The sequence below is a fragment of the Antechinus flavipes genome, chromosome 2 (assembly GCF_016432865.1).
Source record: "Antechinus flavipes isolate AdamAnt ecotype Samford, QLD, Australia chromosome 2, AdamAnt_v2, whole genome shotgun sequence".
Lineage (NCBI taxonomy): Eukaryota > Metazoa > Chordata > Mammalia > Dasyuromorphia > Dasyuridae > Antechinus > Antechinus flavipes.
In genome coordinates, this window is record NC_067399.1 from 208156470 (window position 1) to 208178070 (window position 21601).

The 21601-nt window shown below is 31.6% G+C and overlaps 1 protein-coding gene across 2 annotated transcripts in view; it reads left to right on the forward strand.

Moving 5' to 3' along the window:
• The window catches only part of TTC27 (tetratricopeptide repeat domain 27), a 206607-nt gene that overhangs the window by 8255 nt on the left and 176751 nt on the right, over positions 1-21601 (forward strand). For both annotated transcript variants that reach the window (XM_051976129.1, XM_051976130.1), the window contains exons 3-5: positions 1756-1885; positions 5767-5907; positions 8920-9022. In XM_051976129.1, the coding sequence (XP_051832089.1) occupies positions 1756-1885; positions 5767-5907; positions 8920-9022 (374 nt within the window). The remainder of the gene's footprint in view (positions 1-1755; positions 1886-5766; positions 5908-8919; positions 9023-21601) is intronic.

Sequence of the window (21601 nt, forward strand, 5' to 3'; positions counted from 1 at the left end):
GCAACATCTGACCTAGATTTTGTTTTGTTTTGCTACATTGGTTCAGTATAAGATTTTTGGTGTCCCAGAACCGAGCCTTCAAGTATATGGTTTTTAATGTCAGCTTTGTTTTTCCTTTCTTTGTACTGTGAAACAGATTCTATAACACATTAAGGAAAGGCTTTGGTTCCTTTAGTTGCATTTTTAAAAAATTAATCATGTTGGTGCTCTATTATCCTGTACCTAGTTTCCTTAATGATTTTTTATAAATCAAAAGTAATTATTTTTTAGAGCCAATTGATGGAGCATAAATGTTCCCAGAGATCAGTTTTCCAGCAGAGACTCCCTCATTTTCTAGCTCACTTCTTTGATGTATATACCATGATCTGCTGCTGCTCCTACTTTCCATAGTCCTCTTCTTTCTTCTGAACAAAGATATATTTCACCCATGATATTCTCTTGAAGTTTTTTCTTCCATGCTCAGATGTATATTGTTGCTACACTAGGTATTTTTTCCCATAAATGTCCTATATCCAGATTATTATTTCTTGTCCCTTGAATTTTCCCAGTATGGGCAGCTGCTGTTCTGGTAGTGAGGATACAGCTTTTGACTCATTTTGCTATAATTAAATGTAGATTACTTTTACCAAGAGTTAGAATAAACCAGTTTGCAATGGATAAATTATGTTTTTAACCAATATAGGATTCATAATCAAGCTCCAGCTTCTTAATTCTTAAATTACTTCATGTTACCTCCTGACATGCATTCCAGACAAATTAAATTATTGACTGTTTCCTAGGCTTTAACATTTTTTCTGCCACTTCCATGCATTTCTCTTCCAAGCTTGGTCTATTTTCTCCTTAGTTTCCTCTTCTTAGACTCTAGCTTTCTACAAGGTTCTTTTCAATTGCCAGCCACCTCCCTTTTGGAGACTTATCTGATTTCCTTGTTCTCACCATTTTAAATATATTTTGTGATTATTTATTTATGTACATCTTCCTTCCCTTATAGTTTATTTCCTTTAAAATGAAGTTTTTTTGAAGGCTGGTATTGTTTGGGTTTATCCCCAACATAATGCCTTGCACATAATGTGCACGTAGTAGATGTTTGTTAAAATGTTTTGAAAGCATTACTGATTTGGACTTTGTAGTTCTAGAGAGAAAGGTTATCTTCTTTCCAGCCTCTTAGTTCAAGGATATTTTAGAGGACAGTATTTTTTTTTTTTTTTTATTCCTCACAAATATTTATATGAATGACATAGCATGAGAATGAGTGCAGCATTTCCTTAGGAAAATGATCTCAATAAAGTTTTTTATCTAAGGTTTTTTTTTTTTTCTGGGTTCAGATTCTTATTCATATATCTTCAGAAAATGTGAGAACTGATGAAATTAGAAAAGGACATAGGTTCGCAAGATCATGACTCTAGAATTGTAATAACCCTTGAAAGTCATCTGGTCTAGACTCCTAATTTTGCAGATGAGGAAACTGAGGTTCATAGAAATTAAGTGACAGTCACATAGGTATAATCTGAAGAGTTAGGATTTGAACTCTAATTCTATGATTTTTTTTAGTTTCACTACTTCAAGTTCAATGTTCAAAGTTCAAATCACAATGTTTCTGTGGTACTTTATCATTGAGATGGATTAGTTTGCTTCAGCACTGTTTTGAATCCTACATATGCTCAGTCTTTCTGAAGTCAAGATCAGACCATACATACCTGTGACTTTGCCCTTAAAAGGGCTTCGTGTTTATGTTTTTCACTCTCTCCTTTGCAGACAACAAATGATATTTCTGCTTGGAGTGAGCAGCTTACAACTCTTTGTTCAGAGCAATTGGACTGGCCCTCCTGTTGTCTTACAACCACCGGATTTTTTGCCATCTGTTTTATTACAGCAATTTACTGAGGTATGTTGACTCAAGCTTCCCTTTGGGTTCTTATTATAGTTTCCTTCTCTGAGAAAAGGTAAGAATACATATAGAATTTAGACCTAGAGGATTAGTGAGTATACATATATAATGTTTCACCATGTAAGAAACTATATGGATGCTTGTTCCTTTATTAGATTTCTGAATATTTTGAAAAATTCCAATTCTGCTGCTTTTTTCAATTCTTATTCAAATAACGATAACCTAATTTGGTTGTGATTCTCATAATACTGCAGACACCTCTGCTTCTTAGTTGTAGTTGTGTCTGGAATGTATAAAAATAGTTAGAAAAATGTGTTACTAGATGAGAATGACTATTTGTGAGAAGTGTGGTGCAAGAAATTAAAGAAAATGCAATTATGTTTAAGAATAGCAACTGATATGTTTTTCATGGGATCCTAAGCTTTGGATGCAGAAGGCATCTTAGGTATCTGTGTTCAGCCCTTATAATTTTCCCCCCCCTGAGGCAATTGGGGGTCAAATGACTTGCCCAGGGTCACACAGTTAGGATGTGTTAAGTGTCTGAGATCAGATTTGAACTCAGGTCCTTCTGACTTCAGGACTGGTATTCTGTGTCACCTAACTTACCCCTTATATTTTTTATAGATGAGGAAATTGAGACATAGAGGATTGAAGTGATATATTGAAAGTGTCACAGATAATATATAAGACTGATGGTCAGTTAACCATTCATCATGTCAAGTACCTATGCTATGCATTGGACTGTGCTAGCCACTGAGAATGATTAAAATAAAATCCAAGAGCCAAGAAACAAGAAATATACTGACCCTTCCACGCAAAGAGAAAGACTTTAGAGCAGTCACATAAGATGTTATGATGTCTATAGATAAAACATTCACTGAACTATATGATCTCTCTTTAGATGTAATTCTAATAATCTTAGTTGTTTGGTTTCCCAGACTACTAGCAGAGGGAAATTGTTAAGCTAGAATTTGTGGGGGTTTTACAGGAAGATCCTCATAGAAATGGAGGAGTCGAGCTCCAAATTAAGAAGCTAGAAAAAGTAGATCAGATTTCTTGATTAGAAGTTCTAAGGTGCAATGAGTTGTACCAATCAGATGTCTGTACTATATTTGGCATTGATATGGAGAACCCCTGGGATCAGGGACTTACTAGGTTGTCTAAGAAAGGGAAAACTGACTCAGATTGGAAAAAGGAACAGGTCAAAGATCTCGTGCTGATCATTAGTGGAAGTAGGCTTCTTAAATAGATCCTGTACTTCCAACTTAGGTGAAACTAATCTTTTAAAAAAATTATAAATACAAACAATTCTCTTTTAAAACTGAATTGTTACCCAAACCTTTTGGGAGCATATTTAGATCTCAAATCAGAATACTACTATTAAATCAGAGGTATAGATGAAATACTTAGATTCTCTGTTTTCTTTTGGAAAAAAAATTGTTTAATTAGTACCATATTTCAAGGGGTTTGAGATGAAAATTGGATCAGAAATCAGTCTTTTATTGGACATCAAGCAGCATCAAAATAATTTCCAAGTTAGTCATCAGAAAATGAAATATGATCTGATTAAATAATGCCATGCTTTTGCCTAACTACATGTCTTGTAAATTTGTAATGCAACTCTTTCTGATGCTGTTTATGGCCAATGATTCTGCTTTCAAAAAAATGCTCTAAAATTTATGCTTAGAGCAGATAGGGTTTGACATCAAGTCAAGTCAAGTGAGATAAGGATAAGTTTTGCCAATGTTGACTCTCCTCCTGTCATTTTTCATGGTGTCAGTTTAACTTAGCTTTTTTTCTTTCTTCCAGGTTGCTCTAATTTGGATATTGGGGGATAAAGCTTGTAGATTCCACTATGTTATAGTATCTGTGTATTAGAGATAGATACTTGACCCTGGTATAGCTTTTTATCAAAGTTGTGGTTATTGGTAGGAAAGGAAATGTAATGGCTCCACTATCCTGCTTCTTTGGCCTTCTTTAATAAAAATAAAGTATAAGGGATATCCTTTATTTTCTTAAAAACACATTTTATTGATGCCTCTTGTTTTTACAAGTCAGTCCATTTAAATCCTCCGTTCCCGAATGAAGCCTTCTGTGGGACAAGGAAAAACAATTAAGCAAAAATATCTGATATAATGATCTTATCTGACAGTGTATATAATAAACTTTCTTCTTGTTCCCTTTTTATTCTGCCATGAAGAAGAAGATCCATTTTATTATCTGTTCTCTAGGACCTTCATTGGTTTTCTTATTACTTGGAATTTGACATCTTTTGAACCATCTTTTTATTTATATTTTTAGGAGCATATGTTTTCTTAGTTTTGCATATTTTGCTCAATATAAGTTCATACAGATTTCCCCTTATTTCTCTGAATTTTATATTATCAGTTTTTATGTGAAATAATATTCCATTGTATTCACATGTTATTTTCTTAGCAGTTTCATAGTTGAGGTAGAACCCTCTTTGTTAATCCTACACCTTTGGGCTTAAGTGAATACAAGAAGCATCTTCGGTCCCTTCTTTGCTTTTAAAATGATTTTTTTCCCTTAAAAATAATTTATAAAATAGACATTGGACTTTGGAGTTTGAGAATTCTTGCTTAGTTTGAGTATTTGTGACTTTGGGTAATCATTTCCTTCCTCTGGGCCTCAGTTTCCATATTTGTAAAATAAAGAGGTTAAACTAAATGATCTCTAAAGTCTGTTCCAAATGTTAGGATCATATGCTCCTTTCCTGTAACTTTTATTCATGCATTCATCTATTGATTCCATAACATTTATTAAATTTATTAAATGCCTACTATGTAATGTGTACTCTTAACCTCCCCTTAAATTACTTTCCTCCCTGATAAGTAATTCTCCTGCAGTTGAATATTAAAAGAAAACATTTTAAAAAATAGATAAGACCTTAGCATGTTCATGACACAGTAGAAGAAAATTAGTTGTATTAAAGAGATTCTGGAGAGAAGAGAGTAGCTGGAGTATGCTTGATGTTTCTAAGTGTGATGTTCACTGCAGCTGTTTCTTGTGACCCTGACAATGAAGGAAAAAATCTTTTATGTGGCAGCATGAGATACGGCTGCCTTCTCTTTCACCTTTATGGTCCACAGAGCATCCCCTCCCCCTCTTCCCCCACTATTGTGATGACAGGTATCCCAGAGGAAGCATGGGAAGGCAACTAAGGTGCCAAATTAGGAAACCTTGTCCAATGAGAAAAAGTTGAAGCAATTGGTGATGTTTAGTCTAGAAGAGAGAAGACTTGGGGAATGGTACATAATGGCTGTCTACAGATATTTGAAATTCAGTCATGTGGATGAGGAAATCAACTTGTTTTATGTGGTCCATAAAGCAGAGCTAAAGGCCACTGTATGGAACTGAGGAAAGCTTTGTTAGCTCACTAAGTAAGAGAAATTTCTAATATTTAGAGTTCTCTGTAGAGGAGGAAAAAACAAAAGTTGAGTGAGTGTCTCTCAAGCTGTTGTAGAAGTTATTCCTGCCTTGTGTGAGAGGCTGAACTGGGTTCAAATTCCAGCTCTTTTACTACTTATTCTACTTTAGTGACCTTGGGCAAGAATGTTTTTCTCCTGGGCCTTAGTTTCCTCATTTATCAGTTGAGGGAGATGAACTGACTAGAAGACTTCTAAGGTCTTTTCTACCTTTAAATCTACGAACCTATAAATCATATTTCTGTAATGCTTTCTAGTCTGCAGGATGCTGGTTGTTCTAGATCAGGATTTGAATACTTTGTTATTTAACGAAGAGATAATTGTATATATAATACAGCAGGATTTCTGTATTTGTACTTTATTTTTTAACGAAAGATGTTTCATCAGTAAGATGTATATGTTATCATTCTACAAATAATTTTTTTCTTTCAGACCAAAGAATTATGCACAATTGTTTTGAGTCTGTTGGTTCTAGATGGTGAATCAATCTACAGTTTGACTTCTCATCCTGTATTGCTGTTGTTAGCACGAATAATACTAGTGAACTTAAGACACAAATTTCCCAGTATTCAGGTAAGAAAAAAAAAAATTATTTCCCTGGTGGCATTTGGTAACTATCAACATTAAACAATTTAAATGGTAATAATAATAATACTTATATTTCCTGCCTCATAGTGTTCTTGTGGGTAAACTTAAAAGTGTTTTAAAAATGTGAAATGTTGTTTATTCTATCCAGCCAATGTTTATTGTTTCTGCCTATCATTCATGAGAGTTTTATTTGAATGAACTTTTCAGTAAATGTAAACTCTATGATAGTTAAGATTAGATCCTTTGCTATGTTTATTTTCCTGCACAGTAATTCAGTGCCTGGCACATAGTAGATGCTTATTGTTGATTAATAAATTGAATGCTCAGATATTTCATTTTTCTTCTTGGTCTCTGAATTAATTTCTTGAATGCATGAAATGATAATATAGTTGAATATGATGTCAACAATTGGTCAGTAATCTTGGATCATGGCCCATTTATTATATTAAAGAACAATTGCTTTGAACTTTGTTTTTGAGTTCCAGGAGGTTTGCTGCATCCTCTTTGATCCTTTCAAATTTGGAGGCTTCTGAATATTTTATATTAAATTGAGACAAGACAGTCTTGGATCTAGACTTAGGCTATGTTTTAGGGATTAAAAGATTGTTCTGTATAGAATATGAAGTACAAATTTAAAAGACTAGTATCCTATGTTGATAAACACAGTCCTTGGCTTTCCAAGGAAAGGCTTAGAAATAGTGCTGGTGATGGTCTCTAACAGGTTTTACCCACTCACATCTTCTGCATTCAATATAATTTCACAAAGAAGATCTTTGAAAATGTGAGTAACAGCAATGGTGTCTGAACATAAAAATGTCACCCATACTTAGAATTTGTATTTTGTAGCTAAGCAGTGATTTCTTGTCATGTAGATTTTAATGATATTTATCTGAATAGAAAATTCTTCTCTCATGTTGATCTTAATTAAAATGTCATTGGAGGTAGAGGTACCTTGGAGGCAATCTTTCACCACTGAAGACTCACTTAGTTGTGAGCTTCAAAAAATATAATGTGAGAGCATAAGGCTGCCATATGACATTTTTTTCCTTTCAAGTGAGATTAATGGGGCAGTAATGAGTGAGGAATATAATACAGTTCTGTCAGTTATAAACCTTTCATTGTTAAGTATGGCAAGCATTATTTGAAAGAAGATACTATTCACTATCATCAGTACACTGGAATAAATAAACATGTCAGCCATCCAGCTCTTTGTGAGTTTTAAGAAAAAAGCTATCTCAATTTCCTTGCCATTGCCAAACTTCTTTTGACTTTGGCTTAAAGTCCTTTCTTAAAGTTTTGTGACTTTTTATGTAGATATTATTCTTTATTCAGCTTTTCCTTTTAAATGAAAAGTGGCCTTTTTAGTTCATGCACAACAGTTCTTAGGACTTACATTCATGGATTTCTCTATTTTCTTTACTAAAATAGGGTTAATTTTGTTGTGGTTCTCTGTCACATTATTTGTCCTATTATTTGAAAACATTCTCTGTTGGCTATTGTCAAGAGTATACACAGTGTAAGAAGAAAAAAAAAACTGTAGATATGTAATAGAAATATATAATAGAAATTCATAACTTATAAAAATCCAAAAAAAGCAGTTAGCATTTACATGACCCCATTGTTTACATATAAATGTACAAAGTGTATATAATACATAGGCTAAACCATGTATTTTAATGTAAGGAAGCAAGTCTGATCTCATAGGTACTAGAGAATCATGGAATATGACTTTGGATAGATATTTCTTAACCATAGAACTTAGACTAAGGCCTCTTAAACTTTTGACTCTAACCCTTTTTTGACTGAGAAATTTTAAAAGACCTCAGGTATATAGGTATATAAAATAGATATACAAATCAAACATTTATTGATAATAAATCATAATTTTATGAACTCCTCTTTAGTTACAAGATCCCATATGAAACCACAAACCACAGTTTAAAAAGCTGGGGCTTAGACAATGTAGGATTTGTAGGAAGTGGTCATCCTAGTATATAATTTAAGACATCAGAATTTTTTTTATCATGAACTAGATAAACATCAACAAACATGAACGTTTTCAAAATTCAGATGAAACTGTATTCCTATTAAAATTTTTCAAAAAAGTGTAGTTAATTTATCATGATAATATCATATTAGTGCCATTTGTTTTGAAGATTTTTTTTTATGTTTTTAAATGTTTCATTTATGCCTCTATCTTTAAGAAAAGAAAATCTGGAATGCTTTATTAATTTGCTTATCATCCTTGCCTAGAGGACATTTGAATTTTTTTTTCCTGTATGGTTCCAGTTTTACTGTATGTGCTGCCAAAGCAAGCATCTTCTCCACTTTTCCTATATCAGTCATCAGTTTTGTCATTTCTAACTCCAGAACTTCTTTCATGTCTATTCTCTTCTGTCTACTCACACATCCTCTATCCTTCCTAATCCCCCAATGGAACTGTTGCACTAGCATTTGCATTTGTTTCAACGTTTAATTTATATTAGTGATGTAACAATCAAGTGGAGCTGGCCCATAGACAAACAGAAATGTAGTACATGTTAGAAACCATGGTAGTGCAGAGAGATTTGAGAATTATAATTGCTGGAATTATCTGATGAAGAAGTTGGACTTGTTTAATCTGAAAATAGCCTGGAGAAGGATATGAATTAGATTTAAGCTTGATGTAAGAAAAACTTTCAGTCATTACTGTCTGTTGGTGGAATAGTCTATCTCAGGAGATAGTGGATTCTACATTCTGAAGGTCTTTAGAAAAAAAGTCTTCAAGACCACTTGTTATGGATTTTTATGCACATATAATTTGGACTTTATGACTTTTGAGCATCCTTTCAGTCCTTTGTGACTTTAACAAAATTGCTTAGTGTGTTTAAATCAAATTAAAAGTGATATTTAATTGGGTCTATAAGTATAATAAATATATTGTTATATTTAAAAACTATATAGTTTTTCAAAATTGTAAATTTATTTCAATTTTTAGATTTTATTTTTCTTTTTTAGACCTTACCATGGTGGACCTTAAGATGTGTGAACATTCACCAACAGTTGTTAGAGGAGCGCTCACCTGAGCTTTTCAGTCTTGCACAGACCAGTATTGAGCAAGGTATGTGCTGAAATTTTCATGTGTGTGTTAGTATAAAATTTAAGTCATTTCAGTTGAAATGATTTGTATTCAGTTATTTGTCAAGTTGTAATTTTTGTCTTAACACCATTTAAAAAAAAATAACTTTTTATAATTATACAATTGCATGTGCTAGATTTACCAGATGTTTCTGAGAAAGGCAAATAACCCAAAATCAAGTTGATACTTTGGGACTTGGAAAAAAAAAAGTAATAGATCTCAATAATAATCTGAATGACAAGACCAAATACTTAATACATTTATAGATCTTTACATATTTTATGGGTCTCACCTAGAATCTTCTTTATTTAAAATTTATTTTCTTGACATGTTTTGTTTTCATGTTGCCAGTGTTTCCTAACTCTTAGAAAAATCTAGCATATCAAAAATCTGATTGTATGTGCAATTTTTCACACCTAGCATCTCCTACCTCTGTGGAGAAGGATAGGGAAGGTACCTGCTGTTTACATTTAAAAATGGATAATGAATTTTAACACATGTTATTCTGACTAGTTCCTTGTATATCTCCATTCATCTCATGTTCATTAATTTTTATGTTCATATATACGTTTTAATTTTTATGTAATGATAGTCATGAATATATATCATGTCCAGTTTTGCTTTCTTTAAATTGCTTTACTTCATCTAATTCTTTTCAAAATTATTTATACTTCTCATATTTTTATAGTTTTTGAGTGATTTGTGGTTTTGCATTTTACTGATAAATTATAATTTATTTTTCAATTCATATCTATTATTTCTGTTACTCCTTTTAGTAGATTTGTCATATTGATGACTTCTATTATCATGATAGTTTTCTTTATTTTTTCTTGCTCTGTTAACTTTTATTAATCTAATTGTTGACTTGGTATACATAAATTTAACGTTGTTATATGCTATTTCAATTCCGACACTTTTTTCTGTTTTCTGGTTTTTTTGTTTGTTTTGTTTCATTTTTAGGATATTGACTCTTTATATTCTTTTGGACTTTTCTTTTTTGGAGGGTAGGACTTTTGTAATTATTTCTTTCCATTTTTAAACACCTTATTTGTAACCCTGTATATATTTGACCTTCTTATTTTTCCTTAATTACAACATATACTTTTATATGAATTAATTTGTTTACTATGTAAATATTTTATATCTCTAAGTAAAAATAATAACAAACTTATTGTAATAGACTCTTCCTTGGTGATATTTTGTCCTTAGAAATGAAATTCTCCTCTGATTATAGGAATCTTTGATGTATGTGGACTTTAAAAAATAAATTATTAAAAGTTTTGGTATTTTTTCTGGCCCCAAATAAAATGTTCAAATTTGAAGTTTATGTAACTTTTGCTCCTTTCAATATGTATAATTTTGATTAATTTTCCTTATTTTTTCATGGAATAATGATTCATCACTGAAAAAATCTGGGAAGATTTTAATAGGTATTTTATAATATTTATCATAGACTCTTAGATTTAGACCTGGAATGTCTATAGAGGCCATCTAGTTCAATTCCTTCATTTTACAGTTAAAGATCTAAGGCCTAAAGAGGCATATTGACTTGCCTAGAGGCAGGAATTAAATCGTACGAGTCCAAATTCATTACTATTTCTACTATATTCTATTGCTTCTAATTTAATTTTTCTTAAATGTTTTGACCTATTTATTATTCTCTAATTGTCATGATTTTCAAATATGTTAAATTTGTGTTTTGGAAAGTTGAGTTTTAGATTTCAACATGGTGAGGTGATTGACTTTTTTCTACTTGTGAGTGATTTCTATTGTTCATTTGTTCATTCAGGGAATAGTTTCTGATTTCTTTTAATATAATGCCAAGATTTTTTTTCCTTTTATTCTTCAAAATCTCAATTAATTTAATGTTTGAACTTCTCAATTTATCTTCTAAGACTATATTTTTATCACCTATTGTCATTGTTTTTCAAATTATGTGACAATCTATTTATTCTCTACTTTTATTCTTCTTATCCATTGATCATTGTTTAGTTGTATTTTATTCTTTTTTTTTTTTTATTTCTTCCATTGGTATTTTAAATTTTTTTGTACTATATTGCATTTTCTTTAAGTTCTCCCTTGCTGTTTTTTGGACTAAATTTAAATATTCCTTTGCTTGCTTTAATATGTTTATTAATATAGTTCATTTTATCTTTTGGTGTTTGTTTTATTGGTTTTATTACTGATTCAGCTTGTTTGTTTTTTTAATATTTGAAAACTTCATTTTTTAAATTTATTCATAAATTATCAATGAACATTTTAATTTACTATGGTTTAGGTCAGTGGTTCTCAAACTTTTGTTCTCAGTATCTTCATGATGTTAAAAAACTATCAAGGATCTGTTCAAAGAGTTTTTGTTCACATAGGTTAGATTTATAGCTATTTAATATATTAGAAATAAAAAATGATTTTGAATTTGTAGACCCTCTGAAAGAGTTTCAGAAACCCCAACAATTCTTGGGCTACACTTTGAGGACCACTGGTAGGTGAAAATGTTTTCCTGTTTACTGAAAAGTGGTTAGATAACATTCTGTTTAAGAGGAACTACCAGTCTGATTGAGAAGTGATAGCTAGGATTCTATTTTTGATATTTTATGGGAATATCATGGAGGAAATGACAGCTGGTCTAGTGTTGTGAAATTGGTAGTTCTTTCTAAATTTAAGGACTCTTCTCTGGGCTGTTGCTACCCCAATAGGCATTTTTCAGGGGGTTTCCCCTCAAAGCTGAATATTGACTCTCTCTTGACTATCTCCCTGCTTTGAAATATATATATATATATATATATATATATATATATACATATATATATATTTATATATATATATATATATATATATATATATATATTTAGTTTCAGTGTGTTTTTTTCTGGAAGGACTACTGTCATTAGAGTTTTAAAAATGCTATTGTATAGATTATTTGTTTCTGATTACAAATATCTTACACACTCTTTCAGTTTTAGTCATTTGAATTATAATTATTAAATCATTTAACTTTTGAGTTGTCTTTATTAAGTTTTTTTTTTGCTAAGTGGTCACTCCTTTTTTATTCTAAGCCATTAATTCTCCTTTTCAGTTTTTCATTATAAGTTCTAATTTTGAGTTAGTTGTGTTGAACTCTGCGAAAAAATCTTGAATTTTAGTCCCAGTTCAGTTTGTGCTGAGTTTGAGCATATCATTTAAACTCTTTGTCTCAATTTCTTCATTTTAAAAATGGGGATAATAAGATTTATGTCATTTATTATACTGGGTTAATAAGAGGATCAGGTGAGGTAATAGTATATGAAGTGCTTTGTAAAATCTACAATGATTTTAAATGTCAGTAATTTTTATTGTTAGGATCATTCAGTTCTTTTATTAGACTTTCTGACCACTTTTGTTATTTTTTCCAGTCAATTTTCCAGTGTACCTGTGGAAAGAGCACTGGTTTTGGAGTCTGATTAGTTGGTTTCAGATCTCAGCTCTGTTAACTTCATGATGTTGATTAGTCAGTTAACATTTAAATGCCTACTATGTGTTAGGCACAGTTCTAAGTTCTGAAGATATGAAACTAAGCAAAAACTCTTCCCTTCTTTTAAGGATCTCACAGACTAATGGGGGAAACTATATATGCAAACAAATATGCATTAACAAGTTATATACAGGATAAATATAGAAAAACTAATAGACAGACGATGCTAGCATTAAAAGCACAGATCACTTAACCTCTAGGACATTAGTTTCCTCATGCAGAAAATGATAGTGCTGGATTAGGTATGATTTGAAAGGTCCTAAGATTTCAAAGTTTTAAATGCCATTTATAAGATCTTTGGTCCTATTCTTTATTTTTTTCTGGGTTTGTCTTACTGTGCAGTATTTTTTTCCTTCATGTTAAGAGGTTTCTTTTACTCATTTTTCTAATTTGTCTATTAGTTCTTTCTCCCATCTCCTCATAGAGGCTATCTAATCCTTGCTCCCCATGGTAGCCTTCCAGCTATTTAAAGACAAGTATTTCCCCCAAATCTCTTCTTCTCCAGACTAAACATTCCTATTTCCTTCACGAGCTTTATAAGGCATGCACTAGAGACTCGCTTAAACATTCTGATTCTTTTCCTCTGGACACTTGTTCATGGGTTCTTACCCTGAAATCCACAAAAGTAGATAGATTTCTATAGGTCCATAAATGTGTATGGGAAAAATTTTTTATCTTTTATTTTTAACCTTTGACTGAAGTTTACAGTTTCCTTTATTATTTAAAAATATTATTCTTAGAAGGAGGTCCATAGATTACTAGATTATTTAAGGATCTGTGGCACAGATGTATGTTATAATTTTAGTAGTAAAATTTCCAATGTGTGTTATCTTGAACTTAATCACAGTATTATAGATTTATTCTCACTGGGGCAGAGTGCAGTATTAATGCTAACTAGATGTCACAGTATTAAGAGTCGTGAGTCTGCTGTCTGGAAGAACTGGATTCAAATATGTCCTCAAACATTAGTTGTGTGACTCTGGGCAAGTCACTTAACTGCCTACCACAGTTTTTTCACTTGCAAAATGGTGATAATAATAACCCCTCCCTCCCAAGGTTGCTATGAGGATCAAATGAGATAATATTTGTGAAGTGTTTAACATAGATCCTGGCACATAGTAGGCATTAAATCCATGTTGGTTATTAGTATTATTATTGTTTCTAATGATTACTGTAGCAATACAGAGATTTCATAGAAGGAATTTTGTTGATGATGGTACTCTTTTCTTGATATCCAATTCTGTAACTATTTTCTCTCCTCTGTACTCTGAACTTCATTTTACAAGTAAGAACACTGAGGCTTTTAGGGCTTTGTTTCATTGATTTTGCATAATTGTTAGGCATAGGTAGCTGTGATTTGTTTTGTTGAAAGAAGTATCCAGATTTATAACTTGGTAGATTGATTGTTGTTTTGTTTTAGAAAGGCCACTGCAGAAATTAATTTTCCTTGCCTCTCTTAGCAAGTATGATGGAATATTTTTTTGATCAGAAATTCTTATTTCTTAAAATATGAGAAGGCTTTCTTTTCCCCTTTGTCACTCATGCTTGTTCTTATAGCAGCTGTGGCCTTTGTCAGTGTCTGGGAGAAAGAAACAGCTATAAAGAATTTCTAAATATCAAAGTTTGTGGAAATTTTTTATCCTAATTCCTTAGGGACTTTTTCCCCCCCATGGCCTTTTACTGCTATTAAGAAAAAGTTTTAACATATATTAAGGAAAGAATGAATGTATTTTAATTTGGGGAGGGAACCTCTTTCCAGCTATTTGTTGAATGTATGGTTGTTGTATCACAGGTGACTTGCAACATTGTTATCACTCTTTCTGATTGTCCTAATATAGCAAAGTGTTGCCGAATCTTTGATATAAGGATAGCATTTGTAGTTTAGAGGGAATCTAGAGACAGTCCAGAGGAAGAACTGTTATTTCACTTCTCCATGTTTTCTGTTGAGTAGTTTATGAACTATAGCAAATTTAAAATGCTCTTTGGCGGGTGGGGAGCTATAATTTACTGTTGGACACAAATATGGCCAAAGAATGGTATTGGTAGTTAGGGAAGTTGAAAAGCACAACTGACCACAGACTAAATATACACAGAAATGTTTGGGAGGTAATAGTTTGAAAGGATGCAAAATGGGTTAAAAAAGGAAAAAAAAATTGTGATTGAAGATCTCTAGTGAGGAGGAAAAAGCCTTCTGATGATTACATATTCAAAAATGGAATGACTACAGGGAGTATAAGCAAAAGAAAGAGACAAAAAAGAGCCTTAGTAATGACAATTTGAATAATGAGTTGATTGAAAAACAGAATAATGAGTTGATTGAAAAAACAGAATAATGAGTTGATTGAAGAACAAAATGTAGAAACAGTAACTATGAAAGAATGAAAATGAGACAGTATAACCAAATTTCTGGAATGTAGGTAAAGTGGCCTTCAGGGGAAAAATTATATCCCTGAGAAAATTAACAAAGAGAAAAAGAAAGGATTAATGACCTGAACATGCAGTTACCAAAACAACAACAACAAAAAATCAATTCTGAACTTGGAGTCAGAAAGATGCAAGTATGAATCCTGCCTCAGATACTTGTTGGCTATATGTCTTTGGGCAAATTACTTAACCTTTGTCAACTTCAGTTTCTTCATATGTAAAATGAGAATGATAACAAATAGCTTCTGTTTGAGAGAGTTTCTGTGAACATCAAATGATGTAATATGTGTAAAGTGCTTTGCAAATCTTAAGGTGTCCTATAAATGTTAGCTGTTATTGCTCTTGTTATTGGTGGGTTTTCATTTGAACTTTTTAAATAAAGGCTAAACAATTACTTTTCAGATCTAATGTAGAGTGGATTCTTATTTAAAACATGACTATTCATCCATTTTGGTTGTGAATTGTCTTCCAAGTAAGATGCTGTGATTTTTCTTATTTTATAGTTATTCTTTATGGACTCTAACTTATATGTATACATATACACACGCATACACAAATCTATGTTGATAAATGTAATTTTCTTTCCCTTTCCTTTCTAGTTTTATTTCTTTTCTATTTTATTTTCAAGAATCTAGACAAAAACCATCTTATCAATCTTTGTATACCACATTTCTGGCCAGAAAACTGTCATTTCTAAATTTTAAGGTGTGTTCCAAAAATCCAAATGAGTTTTTAGATGTGGTTATGTTAACCTGAATTGTTCACTTTCCAAACTTGCCATTTATTTTTCCTTTGTTTTCATTTTAAAGCACTTGTTAGTATTCTGTCCTCACAATTCATTTATTTATTTTTAAAAGAAAAGTAAATAGGGATTCTTCCAACTTGTTTAATTTTTCTTCTTATGGGAAGAAGACTTTGACTTTTTGTGCTCATAGCTTAATTCTACCCTGACAGAAACAAGAATGTAAGTACTAAGCATTTATCAAGCTTTCACCTGTATTAGAGCAACATCCTCCTAGCTAGTTTACCTCTTCAAATCTTTTGCTTTTCCAGTCAAATTGTTATTCTTAAAGCACAGGTCTTGCTTTCTGCTCAAGATTTTTCTGTTTTCTCTAGGATAACTCAGGAAGATAGGGGTTGGAGTTTCTGCACTGACACATACTGGCTGTGACATTAGGCAAATCCCTTAATGTCTCAGTGTGTTAGGCAACTTTAATACTGTAAATTGCAGAAAAGGATCTGATCTGCAATGAGAATTGAGTGGATTTCTTACCTAGGAATTTCCTATATTAATGGAATCATAGTTTTATTCCTCATCCCTGTCATGTCTGTTTGGAATTTATTGTGTAAGATGATATAAACTCATTCTTTGCCAGACTCCTTTTTAAGTTTTTCCAGCAGTATTCATTGAAATTGGAGAATGTGAATGGAATGGAGCGTTTCAAAAGAAAAGAAGGAAAGTGCTTGAAGGAAGTACTTTGCAGTAATTAACTAGTTATATAAATATAATTGTAGCAGTACAAATATTAAATAATATTGAATGGTTCATTGTCAAAGATATTAGTGATAATTAAATAGGATGATGTTCCAAAGCCCAGTAAGTGATATGCATCTATTTATATTATTAAATTTTTCTGATATTTTCTGATAAATAACCTAACTCAAAGGGACTGTTAGGATTATGTCTAGTCGGGGGGAAAAGAGAGGAAAAGGAGAAGCAACAGGCAAAACAAACACAACTGGCAAAAGACTAAATCAAAAAGTGTGAAGCTAAAATTTGAGAAAGAATTTTTTAGCTAAAGTTGAGAAACCAGATATTAAAAATTATAATATGTGTGCTATACAACAATGGATAAGAAAGAAACTAGGTGGTGCAGTGAATAGAGCACCAGCCCCTGACATTAGGACAACTTGAGTTCAAATCGGGTCTCAGACATTTAATAAGTCCTAGCTGTGGGGCAGCTAGGTGGTGCAGTGGCTAGAGCACCAGCCTTGAAGTCAGGAGGATCTGAGTTCAAATCTGGCCTCAGACACTTAACACTTCCTAGCGGTGTGACCCTGGGCAAGTCACTTAACCCCAATTGCCTCAGCCAAAAAAAAAAAAAAAAAAAAAGGAAGAAAAAAAAATAAGTCCTAGCTGTGTGACCCTGAGCAAGTCACTTAACCCCAATTGCCTCAGCAAAAGAAAAAAGAAAGAAAGGAGCAGCTAGTTATTAAATGAGAAAAAAGCTTAGGAAAAAATATTTAGAGCTTCAAAGATATGAATAAATTTGTTGGGTTTACATTAAAGGAAATTTTGTTCTATATTAGGAGATTTCTAAAGTCTCAATAGTATGGTAAGAAAAAGGGGAAAGAAGAGATAAAGGGAAAAGCACATTCTCCAATGAAAGATTAGAGTTTTATAATTAGAAGGAATCATGGCAGAGTACTTAACATCTCTTCTACTGTAAGATGAATAGATTAGATGATCTCTCTAAGATCCCTGCTCGTTGTAAATCCTGGGATCTTATTTTCTGGTTCAACACTCATTTTACAAATAAGAAATTTGAAGCACAGGATGACTTTCCCAAGATCCCAGAGTAATAGTAAATCTCCTAACTTTAATAATAAGATTGTGTCCATGTTAAACTAGATTTTGCACATTGATCTGCTGTATATCCCATAAACTTAAGAAAATAAGGGACAGTTAGGCATTCAAGGGGGAGACTTCTTATTCCCAGTTCAGTGATCCAAGATCAAACAAGAAAACTTAAGTACAACATTTTGCACTATATTTAGTGTACTATATAGTTAGACTACAATATAGATGTGTTGTTGTTATTTTATCTTTACATTTTTTGCTTTTTGAGAAGTCATTTTTCCTAGAAAGGCTCAGAATATTCTAAAAATATTTTTCCTTGTGGTATATTCCTTATTATGTGTGGCTTTCTAGAATTATTCAAATAATGATATAAAGTGCTCATATGTCATTACTTAAAAGTTTAAAACATTTTTTCTGTTTAATTTGTAAAATAATCTCTAGTAGAAATATGAGAATTATTTCCAGTGCAGGTCAGTTAGTCATAAAAAAACTTATTATATACTAATCATAACTGCTGGGGATATAAATGTAAAAAGAGAAAGACAATTCCTGTGATCAAAGAACTTCGTTCTAAATGTAGATATTCCCATTGTATAATCACTTGACCAAGAAACATTTGTTAAGAATGTGCTTCATGCAAGACACTGCACTTGTTATTGGAGATAGAGACTGATACACCATAGGGTAAGCTTTTAAGGATTATATAATGTTTTAATGAGAGTGACTTAAATAGGCCTGGATATATTCTTTAATTTCACTTCTTTTTAGAATCAACTGCTTCCTTTTAGAATCACCAGGTCAAGTGCTGATTCTTGCATGAATCCTTTTTTGATTTTTCTCCCCCTGCTTTCGTCTCCTGCAAAAATTATCATAGGTATGTATATATATATATTTTACATATATTTGTTTGAGATCCTAGACACATGAAGTATTGAAGTATTTCTATTTTTAAAACTTTCAATTAGTATGAGACACTGAGTTATAGTTTAATAGTTTATAATAAAATTTTTAGTCTTAATTACAATATTTCAATAGCTGATTTAAAAAAAAATCTGTAATTTATTTATCTATTAAACTTATTTGAAGCATGGTTGTGTAGCAAAGATTTGGAGTCAAGCCCTAGTTAATTTGCTAGTTGTTAGAAAGGTCAGAGGCACCTTTTTGGGGGAGAAATCTACTGGGGTAGAGATGGAGAATTCTGAAAAGCATTGAGTGCAGAGATCTCTATAGACCATTCTTGTCTCCATCTGTGTATTAATGAGCTTATGAAATAATACAAATTAGGTATTATCTTCTAATAATTTATGCTTGTTTGGAAGAGGAAAGAAAATTAGTATTATTTTCATTGTTAGCTAAGCTACTATTTTTAATTTTTTTTCTTATAACAGCTCTTTGTTTTTCCAAATAGATGCAAAAATAGTTTTCAACATTCATCTTGGCAAAACTTTGTGTTCTAATTTTTTTCTCCCCTATTCTTCCCTCCCCTAGTCAGCAATCAATCTAATATAAGTTAAACTTGTCAGTTTTTCCAAAAAAATTTCTATATTCATTATGCTGTGCAAGAAAAATCAGATCAAAAAGAACAAAAAATGAGAGGAAAAAAAAGAAACAACCAAACAAACACCACCATCACCAAAAAAGGTGAAAATACTATGCTTTGATCCACATTCAGAGTCTATAGTTTTCTCTCTGAATGTAGTTGGCTCTTTTCATCATAAGTCTATTGGAAACTGCCTTGGATCACCTTATTGTTTAAAAGAATCTAGTCCATCACAACTGATCATTACACAATCTTGTTGTTGCTGTGAACAATGTTCTCTTGATTGTCCTCTTCTCTCTTAACATCAATTCATGTAAGTCTTTCCAGGCATTTCTGAAATCAGCTTGCTCATCATTTCTTATAGAACAATAATATGCATTAGATTCATATACCATAACTTATTAAGCCGTTGCTCAACTGAATGCATGCGCTAATTTTCCAGTTTCTTGCCATTACACAAAGGGCTGTTACAAATATTTTTGCATATGTGGAATCTTTTCCCTTTTTTGTGATCTCTTTGGGATACAGATTCAGTAGAGAGTAGCCTGCTGGATCAAAGGGTATACACAATTTTATAGTCCTTTGGTCATAGTTTCAAATTGCTCTCCAGAATAGTTGGATTAATTCACAACTCCACCAACAATGTATTAGTGTCTCAATTTTCCCACATCCTCTCCAACATTTATCATTATTTTTTCCTGTCATCTTAACCCAATCTGAGAGGTATGAAGTGATGCCTCAGAGTTGTCTTTAATTTGCATTTCTCTAATCAATAGTAATTTAGAGCATTTTTTCATATGATTAGAAATGGCTTTAATTTCTTCATCTGAAAATTGGCTATTTATATCCTTTAACTGTTTATTAATTGGGGAATGGCTTTTTTTTTAAATAAATTTGAATCAATTCTCTCTATATTTTATAAATAAGACCTTTGTAAGAAACACTGGTTATAAAAGTTTCCCCAGCTTTCTTCTTCTCTTCTAATCTTGACTGTGTTAGATTTGTTTATAGAAAACATTTTAAATTTAATATAACCAACATTATCTATTTTGCATTTTCTTTGGCTATAAATTCCTTACTTCTTCACAGATCTGAGAGAGAGACTTCCTTGCTCTCCTAATGTGCTTATAGTATTAACCTTCATGTATAAATCCTGTAGGCTATTTTTAAATGAGTACTGCTTTTCATGATTAATTTCTGGGTATCAGTTTCAAATATGTAGTTTTGTTAATGCCCCAATTAACTCTGGAATCTTGCTCAGATTATTTAACTCCTTTCAAATTACAATATTCATCCATAATGATGAGTCTCATGCAGAAAAAGTAACTATAAAATTTAAATAGTGCTTTACAAAGTATTTTCACATTTTTTTAGTGAGGTAGGAAGGTAGTGCATATTATTTATTATTCCTATTTTATAGATAAGAGTTGGAAAAGTTCAAGTGATTTGCCTAAATTAACCTAATCTAAAAATTTTGTAGCTGGGCCTGGAACAGAAAACTTATGTTTCCAAATTGAGTGCTCTTTCCATGGTATTATATTGCTACCCCAAATCAAAAACACTTGACTGCTATAAAACCTTTATATAAATGAAGAAAGATTGCTTTGTATTTCCTGCTTTTTTTGTAACTTTGCATATTTAATACTCATATTGCTATTTACACTTAGTTGAATAAGACCAAGTTTTCAGCTTGGATATGAAGCTGAATAATGTAATTGATTTGTTTTCCATTCAACAGAGAAACAAATTTAATTAGTGCCAAAAAGTTGTTTCTTAACAAAATCATGTCAGGATTATTGGGATATAAATTTAAAACTTTCAGCTAACTCTTCTGCTTTCAAAATAGAAGTGCTGAAATGGAATTTTAATGTCATAAATATGTTAGTTGATTTAGGTGGAGATAATTCATTTACACATCCAAGTGGTGTTAATATTTCATGTACTTATCTTCTTATTTTCAGACTCGGCTTCTGTATAGCCTAGACTCCTGCTAGACTGCTATAGCAGAATCCAATTAATTTGGCTGTCATTCATTTCATCATTGAATATTAGGAATGTGGGTTGGTTAAAAAATATATATATTTTTTTAAGACAAAAGAAAATAAAAACAGTTTAGTTGAATATTTTAAACAAAGATTTACCAAACTCCTTATTAAATTATTTTTTCTTAATTAACTAAAAGTCATAGCCAAATAAGGTTTCATCTAATGCGAAGGAATTTGCTGTGAGAAACTTTTCATAGTTGAGTACCATTGAGTGTTGTGAAGAATTTGTCAGCTACAGTGTTTTCCAAATAGTATATAATTTCATCCTAAGTTTGTTTGTTTTTGTTGTTGTTGTTTTTTAAAGAAACCCTTTATTGCTTTATCACTCGAATTTTGCTACCTGTAAGGCTTATGTTGTGAAATGATCTAAATTTTATTGCACTTATGCACAACTCCATTTGGTAGTCATTTTATCAGAAAGGAAGGACCCTTTTCAGTATAGTGAAAATTTTGGTCTTTT